At 44.3% G+C, this 21,322-nt stretch overlaps 1 protein-coding gene across 3 annotated transcripts in view; it reads right to left on the bottom strand.

The window, feature by feature from the left end:
• LOC115164920 (cotranscriptional regulator FAM172A homolog) overlaps positions 1–21,322 on the bottom strand; it is a 302,236-nt gene that overhangs the window by 264,614 nt on the left and 16,300 nt on the right. For all 3 annotated transcript variants that reach the window (XM_029717844.1, XM_029717842.1, XM_029717843.1), the window contains exon 5: positions 489–554. In XM_029717844.1, the coding sequence (XP_029573704.1) occupies positions 489–554 (66 nt within the window). The remainder of the gene's footprint in view (positions 1–488; positions 555–21,322) is intronic.

The following is a 21,322-nucleotide window of genomic DNA, read 5'->3' as shown; positions in this document are numbered from 1 at the left end:
GATATTGTTACTCCCTGTGCCAAGACAACACAGGTCCAAAAAATCCACTACAAATACAGCTAGAAAAATTATCCAAGCTAAAAATGAAAAGGACAAACCCATTTTCCTTCAAAAGAAAGGCAACAGACTATTCAAGCATGTGTTGAATGTTGGGATGAGCAGAGACACAGAGCAAGAATACACTAGAATATACTCCTGACAGCAAATAAAGTCCCCTTGAGTGCATTTGAATCCAAAACAGATTAAGCAACAGCTTTTCAGACTCTGAGACGGTGTGTCACAATACAGTTAATTTGTTGAGACATTTTTGTACAACGACAGAGAGCTGGAAAAGCTTATTCCTCCTCTCCAATCCTGGTTTTCATGGGACACTTAATATCATAATCATTGTCAGAAGCCGGAGCATTTAGGTCAATCTTCACATTAATACCCCCTATAATCTTCAAGGGTATGAATTAAATGCCTCGTTTTCCCCTTGTGATACTTACTGGCAAGATTACTTTCGTCATATTGCACTTCTTCTCCAACAGTTCATAAACATACTGTGTAATGATCTGAAAGACAAACAAAAACAGACATCTTTATTTGCAACTAACAACGCCGCAAACACACCAATGATACAGTGTAAGTTACATCTCATGTTGATGTCAGTTACAAATCCCTGTACAGCAACACAACAATGAAGAACAGTATGCAGCCTATGAGTAAAGAATAATGGACTTTGGTTTTGTTCATATATACAGTGTATATCTATTAGGCCCCTAGACAAGCAGTACTCTTAGGCCCCTAGACAGGCAGGCAGTACTCTTAGGCCCATAGACAGGAAGGCAGTACTCTTAGGCCCCTAGACAGGAAGGCAGTACTCTTAGGCCCCTGGACAGGCAGGCAGTACTCTTAGGCCCCTAGACAGGAAGGCAGTACTCTTAGGCCCCTAGACAGGCAGGCAGTACTATTAGGCCCCTGGACAGGCAGGCCGTACTATTAGGCCCCTAGACAGGCAGGCCGTACTATTAGGCCCCTAGACAGGCAGGCCGTACTATTAGGCCCCTGGACAGGCAGGCAGTACTATTAGGCCCCTGGACAGGCAGGTAGTACTATTAGGCCGCTGGACAGGCAGGCCGTACTATTAGGCCGCTGGACAGGCAGGCCGTACTATTAGGCCGCTGGACAGGCAGGCAGTATTATTAGGCCCCTAGACAGACAGGCAGGCAGTACTATTAGGCCCCTAGACAGGCAGTACTATTAAGCCCCTAGACAGGCAGTACTATTAGGCCCCTAGACAGGCAGTACTGTTAGGCCCCTAGACAGGCAGGCAGTACTCTTAGGCCCCTAGACAGGCAGGCAGTACTCTTAGGCCCTAGACAGGCAGGCAGTACTATTAGGCCCCTAGACAGGCAGGCAGTACTCTTAGGCCCCTGGACAGGCAGGCAGTACTCTTAGGCCCCTAGACAGGCAGGCAGTACTCTTAGGCCCCTAGACAGGCAGGCAGTACTATTAGGCCCCTAGACAGGCAGGCAGTACTATTAGGCCCCTAGACAGGCAGGCAGTACTATTAGGCCCCTAGACAGGAAAAACTGTATGTGTGAGATAATTTAAAGTGTCTGGAGTTGGCCATGCTGTGCTGTGCTCTTCAAGCTCAGTGCAGTCCCGATGTTGCGGAATGGAAGCCAAGGGAGTGTGTGGTTACAGTGTTGATGTAAGGTATGTTTATTCCTCCCAGCCACAGCACTAAGGAACTTGTACACAGTGTAACCTTAACCCACAGCCAACGGTTACATGGTTCAATGACATCAACAACTCTTTTTCTTTTCTTTTTTTTCTTGCTTCTCGGCAGCTGAAAACATAAGGGTTTTTGTGGAGACGTTGTTTTTGGGGGAAGTGGATGAGAGAAGGATGAGAGAGGAGGAGACTTTCTGTTGGTTGTGTTTTGGCGTGTTTGTAGTGGAAGATAATGACCTCAGCTGTAAGAATCAGGGGTTGGGGGTATTGGGGTAATTACTGGGGTATTACTGGGGGTATTTATTAAACGTGCCCAGCCTGGCATGGAATGGCATGGCGGTGCTGTGGTGTAGTGGCCCACCCGAGCAGACGAGGACAGGGGTGAGTGGTGTGGAGTGGCTGAGGTCTGTGGCGTCAGACGGGGACGTGTCTGCTGTGACCACAGGGGCAGCTGGAAAGTCCAAAGCTAGGCCTCTCTGTGTTTATGTTAGCTTTAGCTGGACTCTTTAGAGCCAGCCAGCCCACAGGAAACCAGGGCCAGGGAGGGGGGCAGCATGGAGGCAGAGCGTGTCCAAGCCCTTGGCTTGATGACATAAACACGCATGCATGCACACACACAAACACACAGTCAGAGAGATTGGGCCCTCACACTGTCACACGGCCCATATACTTCAACCTGGTTAGAAAGCCTGAATGCTCCATCAGTACAAACTACTAAAAGAACACCTGGTTCATACACCAAAACTACCAGTCTATTAGCTGGGTCCCAGATCTGTTTGTGATATCATGTCAACTCCTTACCATGCAAAACATGACAGCACAAACCGATCTGGGACCAGGCTACCAGTCTATGACAGCAGGGACTGGGTCTGGGACAGCGGAGTCAATCACCACCTTCCGGAGACACCTGAAACCACACCTCTTTAAGGAATACCTAGGATAGGATAAAGTAATCCTTCTAACCCCCCCCCCCCTAAAAGATTTAGATGCACTATTGTAAAGTGGTGTTCCACTGGATGTCGTAAGGTGAATGCACCAATTTGTAAGTCGCTCTGGATAAGAGCGTCTGCTAAATTACTTAAATGTAAATGTAAATGTCTGGGATAGTCAAGGGATGTAATACTACACAAAATACAGAGCAGGGGTTGGAACTGGTTCATGGAAGAGAACTGGAAAATAATGACATTTTTTCGAGGAACAGAATCAGAATCAGGAATGAAAGTGATCTATACTATTCCGGAACAGAACCGTTATTTTAAAAGCAGGGGTATTTTACATCCAGGGAATTTTTTTCCAGTCCCATAAAAAACACAACAAGACGCCTTTGCAAAGCCCTCAAAATGTAAATCAGAAACTTATTCCAGTGTCTGTCTGCCTGCCAGCTGAAAATCTTTGGCAGTGCGTGTGTAGGCAACCTGCCCCTCCCCCTCCGAAGCATAGTCTAGTAGCCTGCTGATGTTACAAGCGTGATTCAGAAATTAGGGAGAGATTTTTAATTAGATATGAATGGATTAATCGTTTCAATGCTAGTTAAGGATTAATCGTTTCAATGCTAGTTAAGGATACTATAGTCTGATTAAGACATTTGTGTGAACATATTTGTAAATGTTCCTTACAAGCCAGTATGTAGGATGAAATTACATTTAAACTTTCTCTACCGATTTTCTGTGTGGTTTGTCCTTCTACTGTTCAAAAATGTAAAAATAATATCCACAGAGCAGCGTTATTACCACAACTTTCAGTACGCTGGTCTTTATATTGGTTTGGAATTCCGGTTTTAATTTTCAATACTTATGCAATACAACGCAAAACCCACTCTCTGAAGTTCAAGGACATTCAACGTTCCTTCATAGAAGCCGCTCCTCCGTAGGTATAATTCTGTGGACCTAATTCAGATAATACATGTCATAACAAGATGCCCAGCGCTTCAAGCCTCGTCCTCCACCTTCTCTCCCCATCCGCAAAATTTCTGTTGAATATTGTGCCCTATACTCGTCTGTCCAACGCATATAAATAGCTTGCCCGCTCCTTAGCAAGCTGCTCTATCCGCACTGATTGATGAAGTAATTTAATGACGAGCTACATTTTTAAAAACGGTTCAGAACTTTATTTTGCTGGTCAGAACACTGGAACGGAATAAAAATAATAATGATTCTGTTAAAAATGTAAATTATCAAAAACATTTTGGGGTTCCAACCCCTGCTACAGTGTTAAAGAAATACCTGAGCTTCTGTATTCAAAGCCCACAGTCTCCTCTAACCAAAGCCCACAGTCTCCTCTAACCAAAGCCCACAGTCTCCTCTAACCAAAGCCCACAGTCTCCTCTAACCAAAGCCCACAGTCTCCTCTAACCAAAGCCCACAGTCTCCTCTAACCAAAGCCTACAGTCTCCTCTAACCAAAGCCCAGTCTCCTCTAACCAAAGCCCACAGTCTCCTGTAACCAAAGCCCACAGTCTCCTCTAACCAAAGCCCACAGTCTCCTCTAACCAAAGCCCACAGTCTCCTCTAACCAAAGCCCACAGTCTCCTCTAACCAAAGCCCACAGTCTCCCTCTAACCAAAGCCCACAGTCTCCTCTAACCAAAGCCCACAGTCTCCTCTAACCAAAGCCCACAGTCTCCTCTAACCAAAGCCCACAGTCTCCTCTAACCAAAGCCCACAGTCTCCTCTACCAGTCATGATAACCACATGCTCTGGAAACTCATTGCTAACCTGATTATGTGTCTAAAGAATCACATTATGGACAAATGATGCCATGATTAGGAGGTAGTAGCCAATCACAGGCCGGCGGACAAACCAAATGAGATGACCTGCTGGATGAAGAATGCTCTGAACACTAAGAGATATAGGCCAGCCCGAGTCAGCTAATTCACTGAAATGTCAGACTCCCTGATGAAGACTGAAATGATCGTGGGGCTCAAAATGCAGGTGTTTAATGACATCAATAAGCCTTGCAGGAAATGTAATTTGTGCTACATTATTTGTTCAGCACCTCAGGTGGCCAGAGAACTATCTGATATGGAAAAAGAGAAGGATGACGGAGGTGGGGGAAGTGGATTGAGAGAATGAACGTATATATGTGTGCGTGTGTGTACGCATATGTAGGCTATAGCATCTATGAAGCATAGTGAATATGTGCTGTTATGTGTGTGTATCTATGTATGTGTGTGTGAACTAGTCAGCCAACGGCTACACAGAGGTCTTTGATCAGTTTGACAGACAGGCCTAGGGTCAGGATAAAGGGGCTTGCTGATTGTAGTCAGATGAGGAAGCACAGCTCAGAGATCAGTATCACTCCAGGCCCAGACAGATACATATATAAATGAGACAGAGAGAGAACCTTAGAGTCCACACACAAGCCCACAATAACAAACCCCACAGACGTAGCCACAAACCCCACAGACGTAGCCACAAACCCCACAGACGTAGCCACAAACCCCACAGACGTAGCCACAAACCCCACAGACGTAGTCACAGAGTCAAAACATAATCTGCTGATGGGAGCTGTTAACCACCACACACACCAACCCACGCACAGGCAAGCACACACACACAGTCACACACCCACGCAGGCAAATACACACACACACCCACACCTGCACACACACCCGCGCACACACCCACGCAAAGACGCGCCCACACAGGCAAAGACATGCACGCACGCACACAGAGGCAAAGACGCGCACACACACACACGCACTACAAGAAAAGCTGCAAGAGAAAATGTCTACCATCCCTGCGTGGGCCTCAGCCTCCGCCTGTCTAACGCAGTCTTTGCAGCCAATCAGCAGAATGGGCTCCACCACTTTGTCACATCATTAACACTGTGTTATTAGTCCCATAATGAAAGGCCTGGCCCTGCAGGTAGTGCAGGAGTGCTAAGTGGTTCTGTGTCTCTCTCTCCCTGGAGCTCTGTCTGTCTGGGTCTATCTGGCTGCTGGTGCTGCTGCTGAGGATGATGCTGTGCACTCACACTGACAGGGATTGGGGACATTTGGCTGAGGGGAAGAAAAAAAAACTGTCAAAATGTGTAATACCATAGCGTTTTCAAACCCAGAGGCCCAACAGGCTAATACTTACAGGAACACCACGCAAAGCAGACTTCACAATTTTCTCAAACACTAAAGGCAAAACCTAGATTGGAGCCAACGTCTTCAGTAGCTAAACTGTCATTACTAAAACCTCATGAAAGTAGCTTTGATTTGACGGCCTGCACATGAGCAGTTCGGTGCAAAACGACCGTTAGATCCGATGACATGTTTCTGCGCATGAGCTGCGCTAGCTCAAGTCGCCATGACATCGCCTACAAGCGTGATCAGGATTTCTACTGGAGAAGCAGTTTCTACGCCTCTTTATTTAAATTCTCTTTGGTAATACTGCCAGTATTACTTAAACTACTCAATGTGGCAAAACGAGTGTGAATGCCACAGCTGTGCGACAGCGTGGCGAGTGTAAGGAGGCAGATGAGCAGAAGATGAGGAGGAGGAAGCTGCATATATCCCTGACCTCACCGTTGACCTGTGACATCACTCGGATGCTGTCTCCACATGTCTCTCAAAGCAGGTAAGTCACTTTGTAACCTCCACTCTATCAAGGCCAGCCTGCGTTTCTAGACAGAGCCAGTCGGGACAGGCAGCCGTAAAGATACTGGGGCTGACCCTTCATTCTCCCTTTCTCTGGGGGTCTGTGTGGTTAGGAGAAGTGTGGTGACCCCCCGGTGCCCCAGGATGAGCAGAGAGGAAGGAAAGGCCTTACAGGAAAGACCAGTCTGTGGGGGAGGGAAGGGTGACGGCGGGGGGAAGACAGAGTTAATCCAAGGGAGCGTGTTTTGTTGGTGCCAGCTCCAACTGCCCCCCTCCTCTCACCCCCCATCGTCCATCTGTTTGTAAACACCCCTGGTGGAAAAACCCTATTCAAACTAACTGGGAAGGGACTCCCTCAGAGAGGGAGGAAAAGGGGGAGAGAGGAAGAGAGGGATGGAGAGAGGGGGTATCCAGACCTCCCACACTGTATGTGTGTAATGCTCTCTGATTACTCCACACATGCTTGGTCCGGCTGACCGCTCTTAAGGCGATAAGGAGATGATCCGCTGGACATGGGTGTAGGGGTGACCCGCATATGGGGGTGGGAGGAGAGGGTGAGGGTTACCCTGGGTCTGACCAAAGCCTAAACATAGATAACAGGTGACTATGGAACAGGCCTGAGAAATGGTGGCATGACCTCTACACACTGTACTGGTTGGTTTAACCATCTCTCTGCATCACACTTCACAGACAGAGACAGACACACACACACACACACACACACACACACACACACACACACACACACACACACACACACACACACACACACACACACACACACACACACACACACACACACACACACACACACACACACACACACACACACACACAGGAGAGGAGGCTGACTGTGAATCTGTCGGCCGGAGTTCTCTTTAAAAGCCACTTACCCAGAGAGTAGGCACACGGCGTTGACATCAAAGCTGTTTACATAATGAAAGTGAGCACTCTGCACGGTTACAGTGACAGTGCCCAGAAAAGAAAGGATTCTTCTTCTTTATGGAAGAATAGATAGAGGAAGAAAATCCCCAAACAAATACAGAAAGAGAGTGAGAGCGAGAAAGAGAGATAAATAGAGAGAGAAAGAGAAAGAAAGAGAGGGAGAAAGAGAGAGAGAAAGAGAGGTAGGAAAGAGGAAGAGGGACGAGAAAGAAAGAGAATAGAGAAAGCGGGGGAGAGAGAAAGGGAGGAGAGAGATAAATAGAGACAGATAGAGAGATAGAAAGAGAGGGAGAAAGAGAGAAAAAGAGGGACGAGGAAGAAAGAGAAAGAGGAAACAGAGAGAGGGAGGAAGAGAGAAAGAGAGAGGGGAAGGAAGGATAGGGTTTATTTTAAGGTTTGGCTTGTCTAACATCAGGCTGAGAATTAAAATAGTCAATCCCCCCTCTCTCGCTCTCGTTCCTTTTTTTTTAACAGTGGGGTATATGGAGGAACAAAGCTAATGCACTCCCATCGAAATTCCCACAAGGTCCATGTGTTGTGCCTGTGTCTGGGGGAAGCTTGCTCTCTGGAGAGAGGGAGGGGGAGAGAGGGGGGGAGAGAGAGAAGGGGGGGTTGTCTACATGAAGTCTCATCTCTCTCAATTCCATTTCAATTTAAGGGCTTTATTGGCATGGGAAACATATGTTAACATTGCCAAAGCAAGTAAAGTAGATAATAAACAAAAGTGAAATAAATTTACAGTGAACATTAGACTCACAGAAGTTCCAAAAGAATAAAGATATTTCAAATGTCATATTATGTGAAAAATGTTAAAGTGCAAAAGGGAAAATAAACAAATATGGGTTGTATTTAAAATGGTGGTTGTTCTTCACTGGTTGCCCTTTTCTTGTGACAACAGGTCACAAATCTTGCTGATGTGATGGGAGCATTACACACTGTGGTATTTCACCCAATAGATATGGGAGTTTATCGAAATTGGTTTTGTTTCTAATTATTTGTGGAAATGTGTAATCTGAGGGAAATATGTGTCTCTAATATGGTCATACATTTGGCAGGAGGTTAGGAAGTGCAGCTCAGTTTCCACCTCATTTTGTGGGCAGTGTGCACATAACTTGTCTTCTCTTGAGAGCCAGGTCTGCCTACGGCGGCCTTTTTCAATAGCAAGGCTATGCTCACTGAGTATATACAGTTGAAGTTGGAAGTTTACATACACTTAGGTTGGAGTCATTAAAACTCGTTTTTCAACCACTCCATACATTTCTTGTTAACAAACTATAGTTTTGGAAAGTCAGTTAGGACATCTACTTTGTGCATGACACAAGTAATTTTTCCAACAATTGTTTACAGAAAGATTATTTCACTTATAATTCACTGTATCACAATTACAGTGGGTCAGAAGTTTACATACACTAAGTTGACTGTGCCTTTAAACAGCTTGGAAAATTCCCGAAAATGATGCCATGGCTTTAGAAGCTTCTGATAGGCTAATTGACATCATTTGAGTCAATTGGAGGTGTACCTGTAGATGTATTTCAAGGCCTACCTTCAAACTCAGTGCCTCTTTGCTTGACGTCATGGGAAAATCAAAAGAAATCAGCTAAGACCTCAGAAAAATATTGTAGACCTCCACAAGTTTGGTTCATCCTTGGGAGCAATTTCCAAACGCCTGAAGGTACCACGTTCATCTGTACAACCAATAGTACACAAGTATAAACACCATGGGACCACGCAGCTGTCATGCCGCTCAGGAAGGAGACGCATTCTGTCTCCTAGTGATGAACGTACTTTGGTGCGAAAAGTGCAAATCAATCCCAGAACAACAGCAAAGGACCTTGTGAAGATGCTGGAGGAAACAGGTACAAAAGTATCTATATCCACAGTAAAACGAGTCCTATATCGACATAACCTGAAAGGCTTTTTGTTAATTACTTGACGCATTGGAAAGAATTATCTTTTTGTTTTGGTTGGGTCTAATTGTGTTAATGTCCTGCGGCTCTGTGGGGTCTGTTTGTGTTTGTGAACAGAGCCCCAGGACCAGCTTGCTTAGGGGACTCTTCTCCAGGTTCATTTCTCTGTAGGTGATGACTTTGTTATGGAAGGTTTAAGAATCGCTTCCTTTTAGGTGGTTGTGGAATTTAACGGCTCTTCTCTGGATTTTGATAATTAGCGGGTATCGGCATAATTGTGCTCTGCATGCATTATTTGGTGTTTTACGTTGTACACGGAGGATATTTTTGCAGAATTCTACATTCATAGTCTCAATTTGGTGTTTGTCCCATTTTGTGAATTCTTGGTTAGTGAGCGGACCCCAGACCTCACAACCATAAAGGGCAATGAGTTCTATAACTGATTCAGGTATTTTTTAGCCAGATCCTAATTGGTATGTCTCATTTTATGTTTGTTTTGATGGCATAGAAGGCCCTTCTTGCCTTGTCACTCAGCTCGTTCACAGCTTTGTGGAAGTTACCTGTGGCGCTGATGTTTAGGCTGAGGTACGTATAGTTTATTGTGTGCTCTAGGGCAACGGTGTCTAGATGGAATTTGTTTTTGTGGTCCTGGACAAGCGGACCTTTTTTTGGAACACCATTATTTTTGTCATACTGAGGTGTACTCTCAAGGCCCAGGTCTGACCGAATATAAGCAGAAGATCTAGGTGCTGCTGTAGGCCCTCCTTGGTTGGAAACAGAAGCACCAGATCATCAGCAAACAGTAGACATTTGACTTCAGATTCTAGTAGGGTGAGACCGGGTGCTGCACACTGTTTTAGGGCCCTTGTCAATTAGTTGATGTACAGTACCAGTCAAAAGTTTGGACACACCTACTCATTCAAGGGTTTTTCTTCATTTTTGTTAAGTCAAGTTTTAACCATGTTTGAGGATATGCAGTGTTTGTTTACATTTTCATTATTCACAAAAATTGAGTAGGTTTTCTTTATTTTCAATATTTTCCTCATTGTAGAATATTAGTGAAGACATCAAAACTATAAAATAACACATGGAATCATGTAGTAAGCAAAATATATTTCATATTTGAGATTCTTCAAAGTAGCCACCCTTTGCCTTGATGACAGCTTTGCAAACTCTTTGCATTCTCTCAACCAGCTTCACCTGGAATAATTTTCCAACAGTTTTGAAGGAGTTCCCACATATGCTGAGCACTTGATGGCTGCTTTTCCTTCACTCTGCAGTCCAACTCATCCCAAACCATCTCAATTGGGTTGAGGTCGGGTGATTGTGGAGGCCAGGTCATCTGATGCAGCACTCCATGACTCTCCTTCTTGGTCAAATAGCCCTTAAACAGCCTGGAGGTGTGTTGGGTCATTGTCCTGTTGAAAAACAAATGAAAGTGCCATTAAGCGCAAACCAAATGGGATGGCATATCGCTGCAGAATGCTGGTTAAACTGTGCCTTGAATTCTAAATAAATCACAAAAGTGTCTCCAGCAAAGCACCCCCACACCACCTCCACCATGCTTCGCGATGGGAACCAAACATGCAGAGATCATCAGTTCACCTAATCTGCATCTCACAAAGACACGGGGGTTGGAACCCAAATTCTCAAATTTGGAATCATCAGACCAAAGGACAGATTTCCACCGGTCTAATGTCCATTGCCCAAACAAGTCTCTTCTTCTTGTTGGGTCCCTTTAGTCGTTTCTTTGCAGCAATTCGACCATGAAGACCTGATCCATGCGGTCTCCTCTGAACAGTTGACATTGAGATGTGTCTGTTATTTGAACTCTGTAAAGCACTTATTTGGGCTGGTAACTCTAATGAATGTATCCTCTGCAGCAGAGGTATCTCTGGGTCTTCCTTTCCTGTGGCGGTCCTCATGAGAGCCAGTTTCATCATAGCACTTGATGTTTTTTGCGACTACACTTGAAGGAACTTTCAAAGTTCTTGAAATGTTACCGATTGACTGACCTTCATTTCTTAAAGTAATGGACCGTAATTTCTCTTTGCTTATTTGAGCTGTTCTTGTCATAATATGGACTTGGTCTTTTACCAAATAGGGCTATCTTCTGTATACCACCCCTACCTTGTCACAACACAACTGATTGGCTCAAACGCATTAAGAAAATAAATTCCACAAATACATTTTTGACAAGGCACACCTGTTAATTGAAATGCATTCCAGGTTACTACCTCACGAAGCTGGTTGAGAGAATGCCAAGAGTGTGCAAAGCTGTCATCAAGGCAAAGGTTGGCTATTTTGGCTAAGAATTGGCTAAGCATCTCAAATATAAAATATATATTTTTAACACTTCTTTGGTTACTACATGATTCCATATGTGTTATTTCATAGTTTGATGTCATCACTATTCTTCTGTAGAATTTAGAATAAATTAAGAAAAACCCTGAAATGAGTAGGTGTGTCCAAGCTTTTGACTGGTACTGTATATGTTGAAGAGGGTGGGGCTTAAACTGCATCCCTGTCTCATCCCATGGCCCTGTGGAAAGAAATGTTTTTTGCCAATTTTAACTGCACACTTGTTGTTTGTGTATATGGATTTCATAATGTTGTATGTTTTTCCCCAACACCACTTTCCATCAATTTGTATAGCACACCCTAATGCCAAATTGAGTCAAAAGCTTATTTTAAATCAACAAAGCATGAGAAGACTTTGCCTTTGTTTTGGTTTGTTTGTCAATTAGGGTGAATACCTGGTTTGTTGTATGGTAATTTGGTAAAAACCCAATTTGACCTTTGCTTAGTACATTGTTTTCATGGAGGAAATGTACAAGTCTGCTGTTAATGCAGAGGATTTTCCCAAGGTTGCTGTTGACAAATATCCCACGGTAGTTATAAAAGTGTCTCCACTTTTGTGGATATCAGTCCTTGGTTCCAAATATTGGGGAAGATGCCAGAGCTAAGGATGATGTTTTAGTATAGCCAATTGGAATTTGTGGTCTGTATATTTGATCATTTCATTGAGGATGCCTTCAACACCACAGGCCTTTTTGGGTTGGAGGGTTTGTTTTTTATCCTGTAGTTCATTCAATGTAATTGGAAAATCCAGTGTGTTCTGGTAGTCTTTAATAGTCGATTCTAAGATTTGTATTTGATCATGTATATGTTTTTGCTGTTTGTTCTTTGTTATAGGGCCAAAAAGATTGGAGAAGTGGTTTACCCATACATCTCCATTTTGGATAGATAACTCTTTGTGTTGTTTGTTTAGTGTTTCAAATTTTCCCAGAAGTGGTTTGAGTCTATGGATTCTTCAATGACATTGAGCTGATTTATGGCATGCTGTTCCTTCTTTTTCCGTAGTGTATTTCTGTACTGCTTTAGTGATTCACCATAGTGAAGGCGTTGGCTCAGGTTTTCTGGGTCTCAATGTAGTTGGTTGAATAGGTTTCTCAATTTCTTTCTTAGGTTTTTGCATTCTTCATCCAACCATTTTTCATTGTTGTTAATTTTCTTCAGTTTTCTGTTTCACATTTGTTTTATTTAATAGGGAAGCTGAGAGGTCAAATATACTGTTTAAGTTTTCTACTGTCAAGTTTACACCTTCACTATTACAGTGGAATGTTTTGTCCAGGAAGTTGTCTAAATCAGCGGTCCCCAACCTTTTTTGGGCCACGGACCGGTTTAATGTAAGGCAGTATTTTCACGGACCGGCTTTTAAGGTGTGGCGGATAAATACACAAAATAAAATGATACGACCGGCATAAAAACGGTGGTATTTTTTAAATATAATAATAAACGTGAATCCACTGTGTACTCGTATGCAACTTTATTAGCAGCGTCCTTGTAACATCACACCAACAACATAACATGAGTAACATCCTCTCTGCCTCCTAACACTCTCTGGTCGCTATGGTAACGTTTAAACATGCCTTAAAAATAAGATACAACACAAAAACAAATATAAAGTGCATGAAAAATACAACTCACCATAACGCTAAATCAGTGGGAGCCCTGAGCTTGTTTCTCTGCAACGAGACACTCCCATCTAGGGGTAATGGGAGACAATGACATCCGAAGTGTGTTGCTTACTTCCAGTCTACTCCGTAATTTTGTTTTGGTTGCTGTCACTGCAGAAAATCCCGCTTCACACAAATAGGATTTCGGAAATGGCAACAGGGTTTTCAGTGCTGTTGTGGCGATCTCAGGATATTCTGCCGTGACTTTAATCCAGAACACCGGCAGAGTTGTTGTCTCGAACATACTTTTAAGGCCGCCGTCATTTGCGATCTCCAGCAGTTGATCTTCTTCTTGCATAGACATACTGGATTCACCTGGTTTGTTGACAAATGGGTCGCGGATCCATTCCTTGGCAGTTCGTGGGTCTTTTGTGGTTGGGAAGTAGCTCTCAAACTCTTAAAAGCAAAGACAGGTGATCGTGTACCAGCTGGGACAATGAAGGCTCAGTCTCTTCCAAAATCCCCGCGAATGTTTGAAACATGTCAAATATACCTCTGTTCACGCGCCGTCCCCACAAATCCAGTTTGGCTTTAAATGCAGCTACTTTATCTGCCAACTTGAAGACAGTTGTCATTTTCCCCTGAAGTGACCGATTTGAGTTCATTGAGCAGGTTGAATATGTCGCACAAGTAAGCGAGTTTTGCGACCCCGTTCCTCGTCACTGAAATGTGCTGCCAGCGCTGACTTTTTTTTCTGAGAGAAATCTCTGCAGCGGCTCTCGTAATTCAAACACTCTGGCCAGCGATCTCCCTCGGGATAACCATCTTATTTCTGTTTATAAGAGAAGGTGTCTGTGCTCCGCGTTTATCTCCTCACAAAGCTGCTCGAACAGGCGCGAGTTAAGGGTGTGTGCTTTGATGTGGTTAATAACTTTAACGACATCATTCAATACAATACGCTGTTAAATTCCGGTGGTATTTTTCGGCTAGCCAGCAATTCCCTGTGAATGACACAATGCGTAGACTCATATTCAGGTGCAACCTCCTTAATCCGAGTAGTTAAACCAGACAGCCGTCCGGTCATTTTCAAAATAAAACATCATTCAGACTCAGATAATAAATAAAACAGAAATAATATAAGTTATTTATTCTTTCTCTGCGGCCCGGTACCAAATGACCCGCGGACCGGCCCGGGGGTTGGGGACCGCTGGTCTAAATGGGAATTTATACTTTCCTTTCATCAATAGCATTTCTTAATATTATTCAGTTCCTTTGGCTATGATACCTCATGATTGAGTATTGCTCTGTTTAAGTAGACTGTGATTTTGCTGTGATCTGATAAGGGTATCAGTGGGCTGACTGTGAACACTCAGAGACTCTGGGTTTAGGTCATTGATAAAGTAGTCTACAGTATTACTGCCAAGAGATGAGCTATAGGTGTACTTACCGTAGGAGTCCCCTCAAAGCCTACCATTGACTATATACATATCCAGCGTGCGACAGAGCTGCAGGAGTTGAGACCCGTTTTTGGTGGTTATGTTGTTGTAGTTGTGCCTAAGGGGGTATATGGGGGAGGGAATGCTGTCACCTCCAATTAAGTGTTTGTACCCCTGTGTGCTGAGGGTGTCAGGTTCTTGTCCAGTTCTGGTATTTAGGTCACCACAGACTAGTACCTTGTCCATGGGCCTGGAAATGATCGATTCCCCCTCCAGGACAGAGAAGCAGTCTTCATTAAAGTATATTAAAGTATTCTAGTAGAGGGATATAGGTAGCACACAGGAGGACATTTTTCTCTGTTGAGATCATTTCCTTTTGAATTTCTAGCCAAATGTAAAATGTTCCTGTTTGGATTAATTGAATAGAGTGAGTTAGGTCTGCTCTATACCAAATTAGCATACACTGAGTCCCTTCCCTGTTTCACATCTGGTAGTTTGGGCTTCGACACCTCTCACTTCACACCTCAGTGCTAATTGAAGTTGCAGTCAGATATGATCTGTCCTAGCAAGCTTAGTAGCCTTAACTTAGCATTCAGTCCTTATAAAGTAAAATATCATTGTAACGTATTTATCTTCTTGACTTTAAAAGTACTCACACAGTTCCAGGTTGTTTTCAGCTTTCTGCTGTTTGTTTGCCAGAGCATTTGCTGTATATCTTGGAAATAAAACTCTTTGGTAGTAGGAATCCTTCCAGGCAATGTTGTCCAAAATCAGGTTGTAGGTTTGGAGTTTTGATATGGAGTGAAGGTTATGTAGCCTAGTGGTTAGAGCGTTGGGCCAGTAACCGAAAGGTTGGTGGATCCAATCCCTGAGCTGACAAGGTAAAAATCTGGCAGTTAACGCACTGTTCCTAGGCCGTCATTGTAAATAAGAACTGGTTCTTACATTTTTTACATTTTAGTCATTTAGCAGACGCTCTTATCCAGAGCGACTTACAGTAGTGAATGCATACATTTCATGCTTCTTTTTTTTTTTTATACTGGCCCCCCGTGGGAATCAAACCCACAACCCTGGCGTTGCACACACCATGCTGGCGTTGCAAACACCATGCTCTACCAAAATACCTCAACTGACTTGCCTAGTTAAATAAAGGTTAAAAATAAAAAATGTTGTGGAGGGTAGTATCCTGTATATGCCCTCGCCGAAAAATCCAAGTTTATCTAACTCTAAAACTTTATTTTTATAAAAACAAGCTGAAAAATGCGGAAGCTCATCCCTCTCTCTTCTTTCCCTGTCTCTCTTTGTCTCTCTCCCTCCCACACTCTCTCTCATCTCCGGGTATGTGCTGCGCTGCGATCCTTAATGGCAGCCTAATGATCACCTCAGGTGTTACCCTCAGTAGCCGGCCCAAGGATAATACACTTTTATAGTATTGGGCTCTCCTGCCTCCCCTTTCTCACTCCCGCTCACCTTAACTCTATCGTTCTCTCTGCTTCCCTCCGCCTCTCTCTCTCTGCTTCCCTCCGTCTCTCTCTCTCTGCTTCCCTCCGCCTCTCTCTCTGCTTCCCTCCGCCTCTCTCTGCCTCCCCCTCTCAACCTCCCCCACTCTCTCTCTGCATCCCCCACTCTCCGCCTCCCCTCTCTCTACCTCCCACTCTCCCCCTTTCCACCTGCCCCTCTCTTCCTCCCTACCTCCCTCACTCCCTGCCTGCCTGCCTGCCTCACTCACTCCCGCCCTCACTCCCTGCCTCACACCCTGCCTCACTCACTGCCTCACTCACTGCCTCACTCCCTCACCCTCTCTGCCTCCCTCACTCCCTCCCCCTCTTTGCCTCCCTCCCCCTCTTTGCCTCCCTCCCCCTCTTCTCTCTCTCGCCCTCGTTGCCTCTCTCTCTCTGCTTACCCCTCTCTCTGCCTACCCCTCTCTCTGCCAACCCCTCTCTCTGCCTCTCTGCCTTCCCCTCTCTCCGCCTCTCTGCCTCCCCACCACCCCCTTTTCACTTCCCCCCTCTCTCTGCCTCCAACTTTCCCCCTTTCCGCCTCCCCCTCTCTCCCTCTGCCTCTCTCTCTGCCTCCCTCCTCCTCCCTGCCTCACTCCCTTCTTCCCTCCTTCTCTCCTCTCTCCTCCAGCCATGCTGTGGGGTTTGAGGAGTGATGAGAAGTGATAAATCAAGAGAGACAGCTGCTATTTTGCTCCTCTTAACTTCCAAACAAAACAGCCGTGACTGATAGGGGTGTGAGGGCTCGCCGTTGCCTTCGCACGCCCTGGTGCCAGCTAACGGGAAAACAGTAGTGTAGAGGCCTACTGTTCCCTCTCTGTATGTGTGTGTGTTTAACTACACAAACACTCAATATTTACTGTTCATTTGATACATTAAACTGCATGTAAAGTACACAAGACCCACTGGTGGTAAAGAGGGGCTTTGAGTTCTTCAACTGTATGAAGGGATGTACCAACCACACATACAGTGTGGAGGAGGGAGAGAGGATTTTCCTTGGGAAAATCCTCTGCATTATCATTAACAGCAGACTCGTACATATCCTCACTGAAAACAATGTACTGAGCAAATGTCAAATTGGCTTTTTACCAAATTATTGTACGACAGACCACGTATTCACCCTGCACACCCTAATTGGCAAACAAACAAACCAAAACAAAAGGCAACGTCTTCTCATGCTTTGTTGATTTAAAAAAAGCCTTTGACTCCATTTGTTATGAGGGTTTGCTACACAAACTGATGGAAAGTGGTGTTGGGGGAAAAACATACGACATTAGAAAATCCATGTACACAAACAACAAGTGTGCGGTTAAAATAGGCAAAAAACTTCTTCCCACAGGGTCATGGGGTGAGACAGGGATGTAGCTTAAGCCCCACCCTCTTCAACATATATCAACGAATTTGCGAGGGCACTAGAAAAGTCTGCAGCACCCGGCCTCACCCCACTAGAATCTGAAGTCAAATGTCTACTGTTTGCTGATGATCTGGTACTTCTGTCACCAACCAAGGAGGGCCTACAGCAACACCTAGATCTTCTGCAGAGATTATGCAAGACCTGGGCCCTGACAGTAAATCTCAGTAAGACCAAATTAATGGAGTTCCAAAAAAAGGTCCAATCGCCAGGACCACAAATACAAATTCCATCTAGACACAGTTGCCCTAGAGCATACAAAAAACTATACAAACCTTGGCCTAAACATTTGAGCCACAGGTAACTTCCACAAAGCTGTGAACGATCTGAGAGACAAGGCAAGAAGGGCCTTCTATGCCATCAAAAGGAACATAAAATGAGACATACCAATTAGGATCTGGCTAAAAATACTTGAACCAGTTATAGAACCCATTGCCCTTTATGGTTGTGAGGCCTGGGGTCCATTCATAAAATGGGACAAACACCAAATTGAGAATTCTGCAAAAATATCCTCTGTGTACATTGTAAAACACCAAATAATGCATGCAGAGCAGAATTAGGCCGATACCCGCTAAATATCAAAATCTAGAAAAGAGCTGTTAAATTCTACAACCACCTAAAAGGAAGCGATTCCCAAACATTCCATAACAAAGCCATCACCTAGAGAGAGATTAACCTGGAGAAGAGTCCCCTAAGCAAGCTGGTCCTGGGGTTCTGTTAACAAACAAACAGACCCCACAGAACCCCAGGACAGCAAAATGATTAGACCAAACCAAATCATGAGAAAACAAAAAGATAATTACTTGACACATTGGAAAGAATTAACAAAAAAATAACTTGAATGCTATTTGGCCCTAAATAGAGAGTACACAGTGGCAGAAAAACTGACCACTGTGACTGACCCAAAATAAAGGAAATCTTTGACTATGTACAGACTCAGTGAGCATAGCCTTGCTATTGAGAAAGGCCGCCATAGGCAGACCTGGCTCTCAAGAGAAGACAGGCTATGTGCACACTACCCACAAAATGAGGTGGAAACTGAGCTGCACTTCCTAACCTCCTGCCAAATGTATAACCATATTAGAGACACGTTTCCCTCAGATTACACAGTTCCACAAATAATTAGAAACAAAACCAATTTTGATACCAAAGTCGAAAATAAACCCGATTTTGATAAACTCCCATATCTACTGCGTGAAATACAAGTGTGCCATCACATCAGCAAGATGTGTGACTTGTTGCCACAAGAAAAGGGCAACCAGTGAAGAACAAACACCATTGTAAATACAACCCATATTTATTTTCCCTTTTGTACTTTAACCATTTGCACATCATTAAAACACAGTATACATACATAATGACATTTTTAATGTCTTTATTCTTTTGAAACTTCTGTGAGTGTAATGTTTATTTCACTTTTGTATATTATCTACTTTACTTGCTTTGGCAATGTTAACATATGTTTCCCATGCCAATAAAGCCCTCGAATTGAGAGAGAGAGAGAGAAAGAGAGAGAGAGAGAGAGAGAGAGAGAGAGAGAGAGAGAGCCCTAAATCGACAGTACACTATGGCTAAATATTTGACCATGGTTACTGATCAAAACCTTAGAAAAACCTTGACAAAGTACAGGCTCAGTGAGCACAGCCTTGCCATTGAGAAGGGTAGACACAGGAAAACCTGGCTCCCTGTAGAGGAAAGGCTGTGCAACCACTGCACAACAGCAGAACCTGAGACGGAGCTGCATTTCCTGACAAAATGTCAAAAATATAAAACAATTAGAGAGTGTCATTTCCCCAAATTTGAAATCCTTATTCAAGGTTTTAAAGACCTCTCTGATGAGGATAGGCTACCCATCCTGTTGGGGGAGGACGCAGAGAGCTGTGGGTTGGCAGCGCACTACATTGCTGCCTGCCATAAGTTGAGGGACAGTGTCTGACAGACCAATAAACCTGCACATGTCCTCAACTGTATGATTATTGTTATTGTTGAATGTATGGTTATATTGACCGTTGGTTATTGTTGTTACTGTTGTCCCGTTGACAATTTTTGATTCTCATTTTTATTTATTTTTTATATTGTAAATATCCAAAGTAAGCTTTGGCAATATGTACATTGTTACGTCATGCCAATAAAGCGAATTGAATTGAATTGAGAGACACGAGAGAGAGAGACACGAGAGAGACACGAGAGAGAGAGAGAGACACGAGAGAGAAACACGAGAGAGAGACGAGAGAGAGAGAGACACGGGAGAGAGAGAGACACGAGAGAGAGAGACACGAGAGAGAGAGAGACACGAGAGAGAGAGACACGAGAGAGAGAGACACGAGAGAGAGAGACACGAGAGAGAGAGACACGAGAGAGAGAGACACGAGAGAGAGAGACACGAGAGAGAGAGACACGAGAGAGAGACACGAGAGAGACACGAGAGAGACACGAGAGAGACACGAGAGAGACACGAGAGAGACACGAGAGAGACAGACGAGAGAGACAGACGAGAGAGACAGACGAGAGAGACAGAAAGACAGAGAAAGAGTGAGGGAGATGAGAAAGAGAGGAGAGAGCGAGACAGACACAGCGAGAGAGAGAGCAAGAGGGAGAGAGAGCGAGCGAGCTGAGAGAGCGTGAGAGAGAGGAGAGTGAGAGCCAGACAGCAAGAGAAAGAGAGGAGGGAGAGACACAGCGAGAGAGAAGAGAGTGAGACAGACAGACACAGCGAGAGAGAGAGGAGAGTGAGACAGACAGAGAGAGGAAAGTGAGAGGGAGACACACAGAGAGAGAGAGAGGAGAGTGAGGGAGAGACACAGAGACACACACAAAGAGAGAGAGACACACAGAGAGAGAGAGAGGAGAATGAGAGAGAGAGACACACACACACAGAGAAAAAGAAAGAGAGAAATCTTCATAATAGAACCATCTGGCTGTGCCTAGGTTCATTAGAATAGAGTGTGTGTGTCACCCACATATGCGGCGAGGGGAGAAAAATACTAATTTATTAACAGCTAAATACAAATCCACCTAGGCCTTATGCCAGTCACATATCAGGGGGAACTATCACTTACAGCAACAATTACACTTTCACTGTGCTCTACAAGGCCCAGTTCACCCTGATCCTACACACACTCACCACACACAGACCACACACACACACAGTCTTGTACAAATAACCTTGTGGGGACACACAATTCAGTCCCATTCAAAATGTTCCCTAACCTGAACCCTGTACTCTTACCATTACCCTAAATTTAACCCTAACCCTAAAACTAACGCTAGCTCCTAACCCTAAAACTAACGCTAGCTCCTAACCCTAAAACTAACGCTAGCTCCTAACCCTAAAACTAACGCTAGCTCCTAACCCTAAAACTAACGCTAGCTCCTAACCCTAAAACTAACGCTAGCTCCTAACCCTAAAACTAACGCTAGCTCCTAACCCTAAAACTAACGCTAGCTCCTAACCCTAAAACTAACGCTAGCTCCTAACCCTAAAACTAACGCTAGCTCCTAACCCTAAAACTAACGCTAGCTCCTAACCCTAAAACTAACGCTAGCTCCTAACCCTAAAACTAACGCTAGCTCCTAACCCTAAAACTAACGCTAGCTCCTAACCCTAAAACTAACGCTAGCTCCTAACCCTAAAACTAACGCTAGCTCCTAACCCTAAAACTAACGCTAGCTCCTAACCCTAAAACTAACGCTAGCTCCTAACCCTAAAACTAACGCTAGCTCCTAACCCTAAAACTAACGCTAGCTCCTAACCCTAAAACTAACGCTAGCTCCTAACCCTAAAACTAACGCTAGCTCCTAACCCTAAACTAACGCTAGCTCCTAACCCTAAAACTAACGCTAGCTCCTAACCCTAAAACTAA

The sequence above is a fragment of the Salmo trutta genome, chromosome 27 (assembly GCF_901001165.1).
Source record: "Salmo trutta chromosome 27, fSalTru1.1, whole genome shotgun sequence".
NCBI classification, from domain to species: domain Eukaryota; kingdom Metazoa; phylum Chordata; class Actinopteri; order Salmoniformes; family Salmonidae; genus Salmo; species Salmo trutta.
This window is presented reverse-complemented; position numbering and strand designations above follow the sequence as displayed.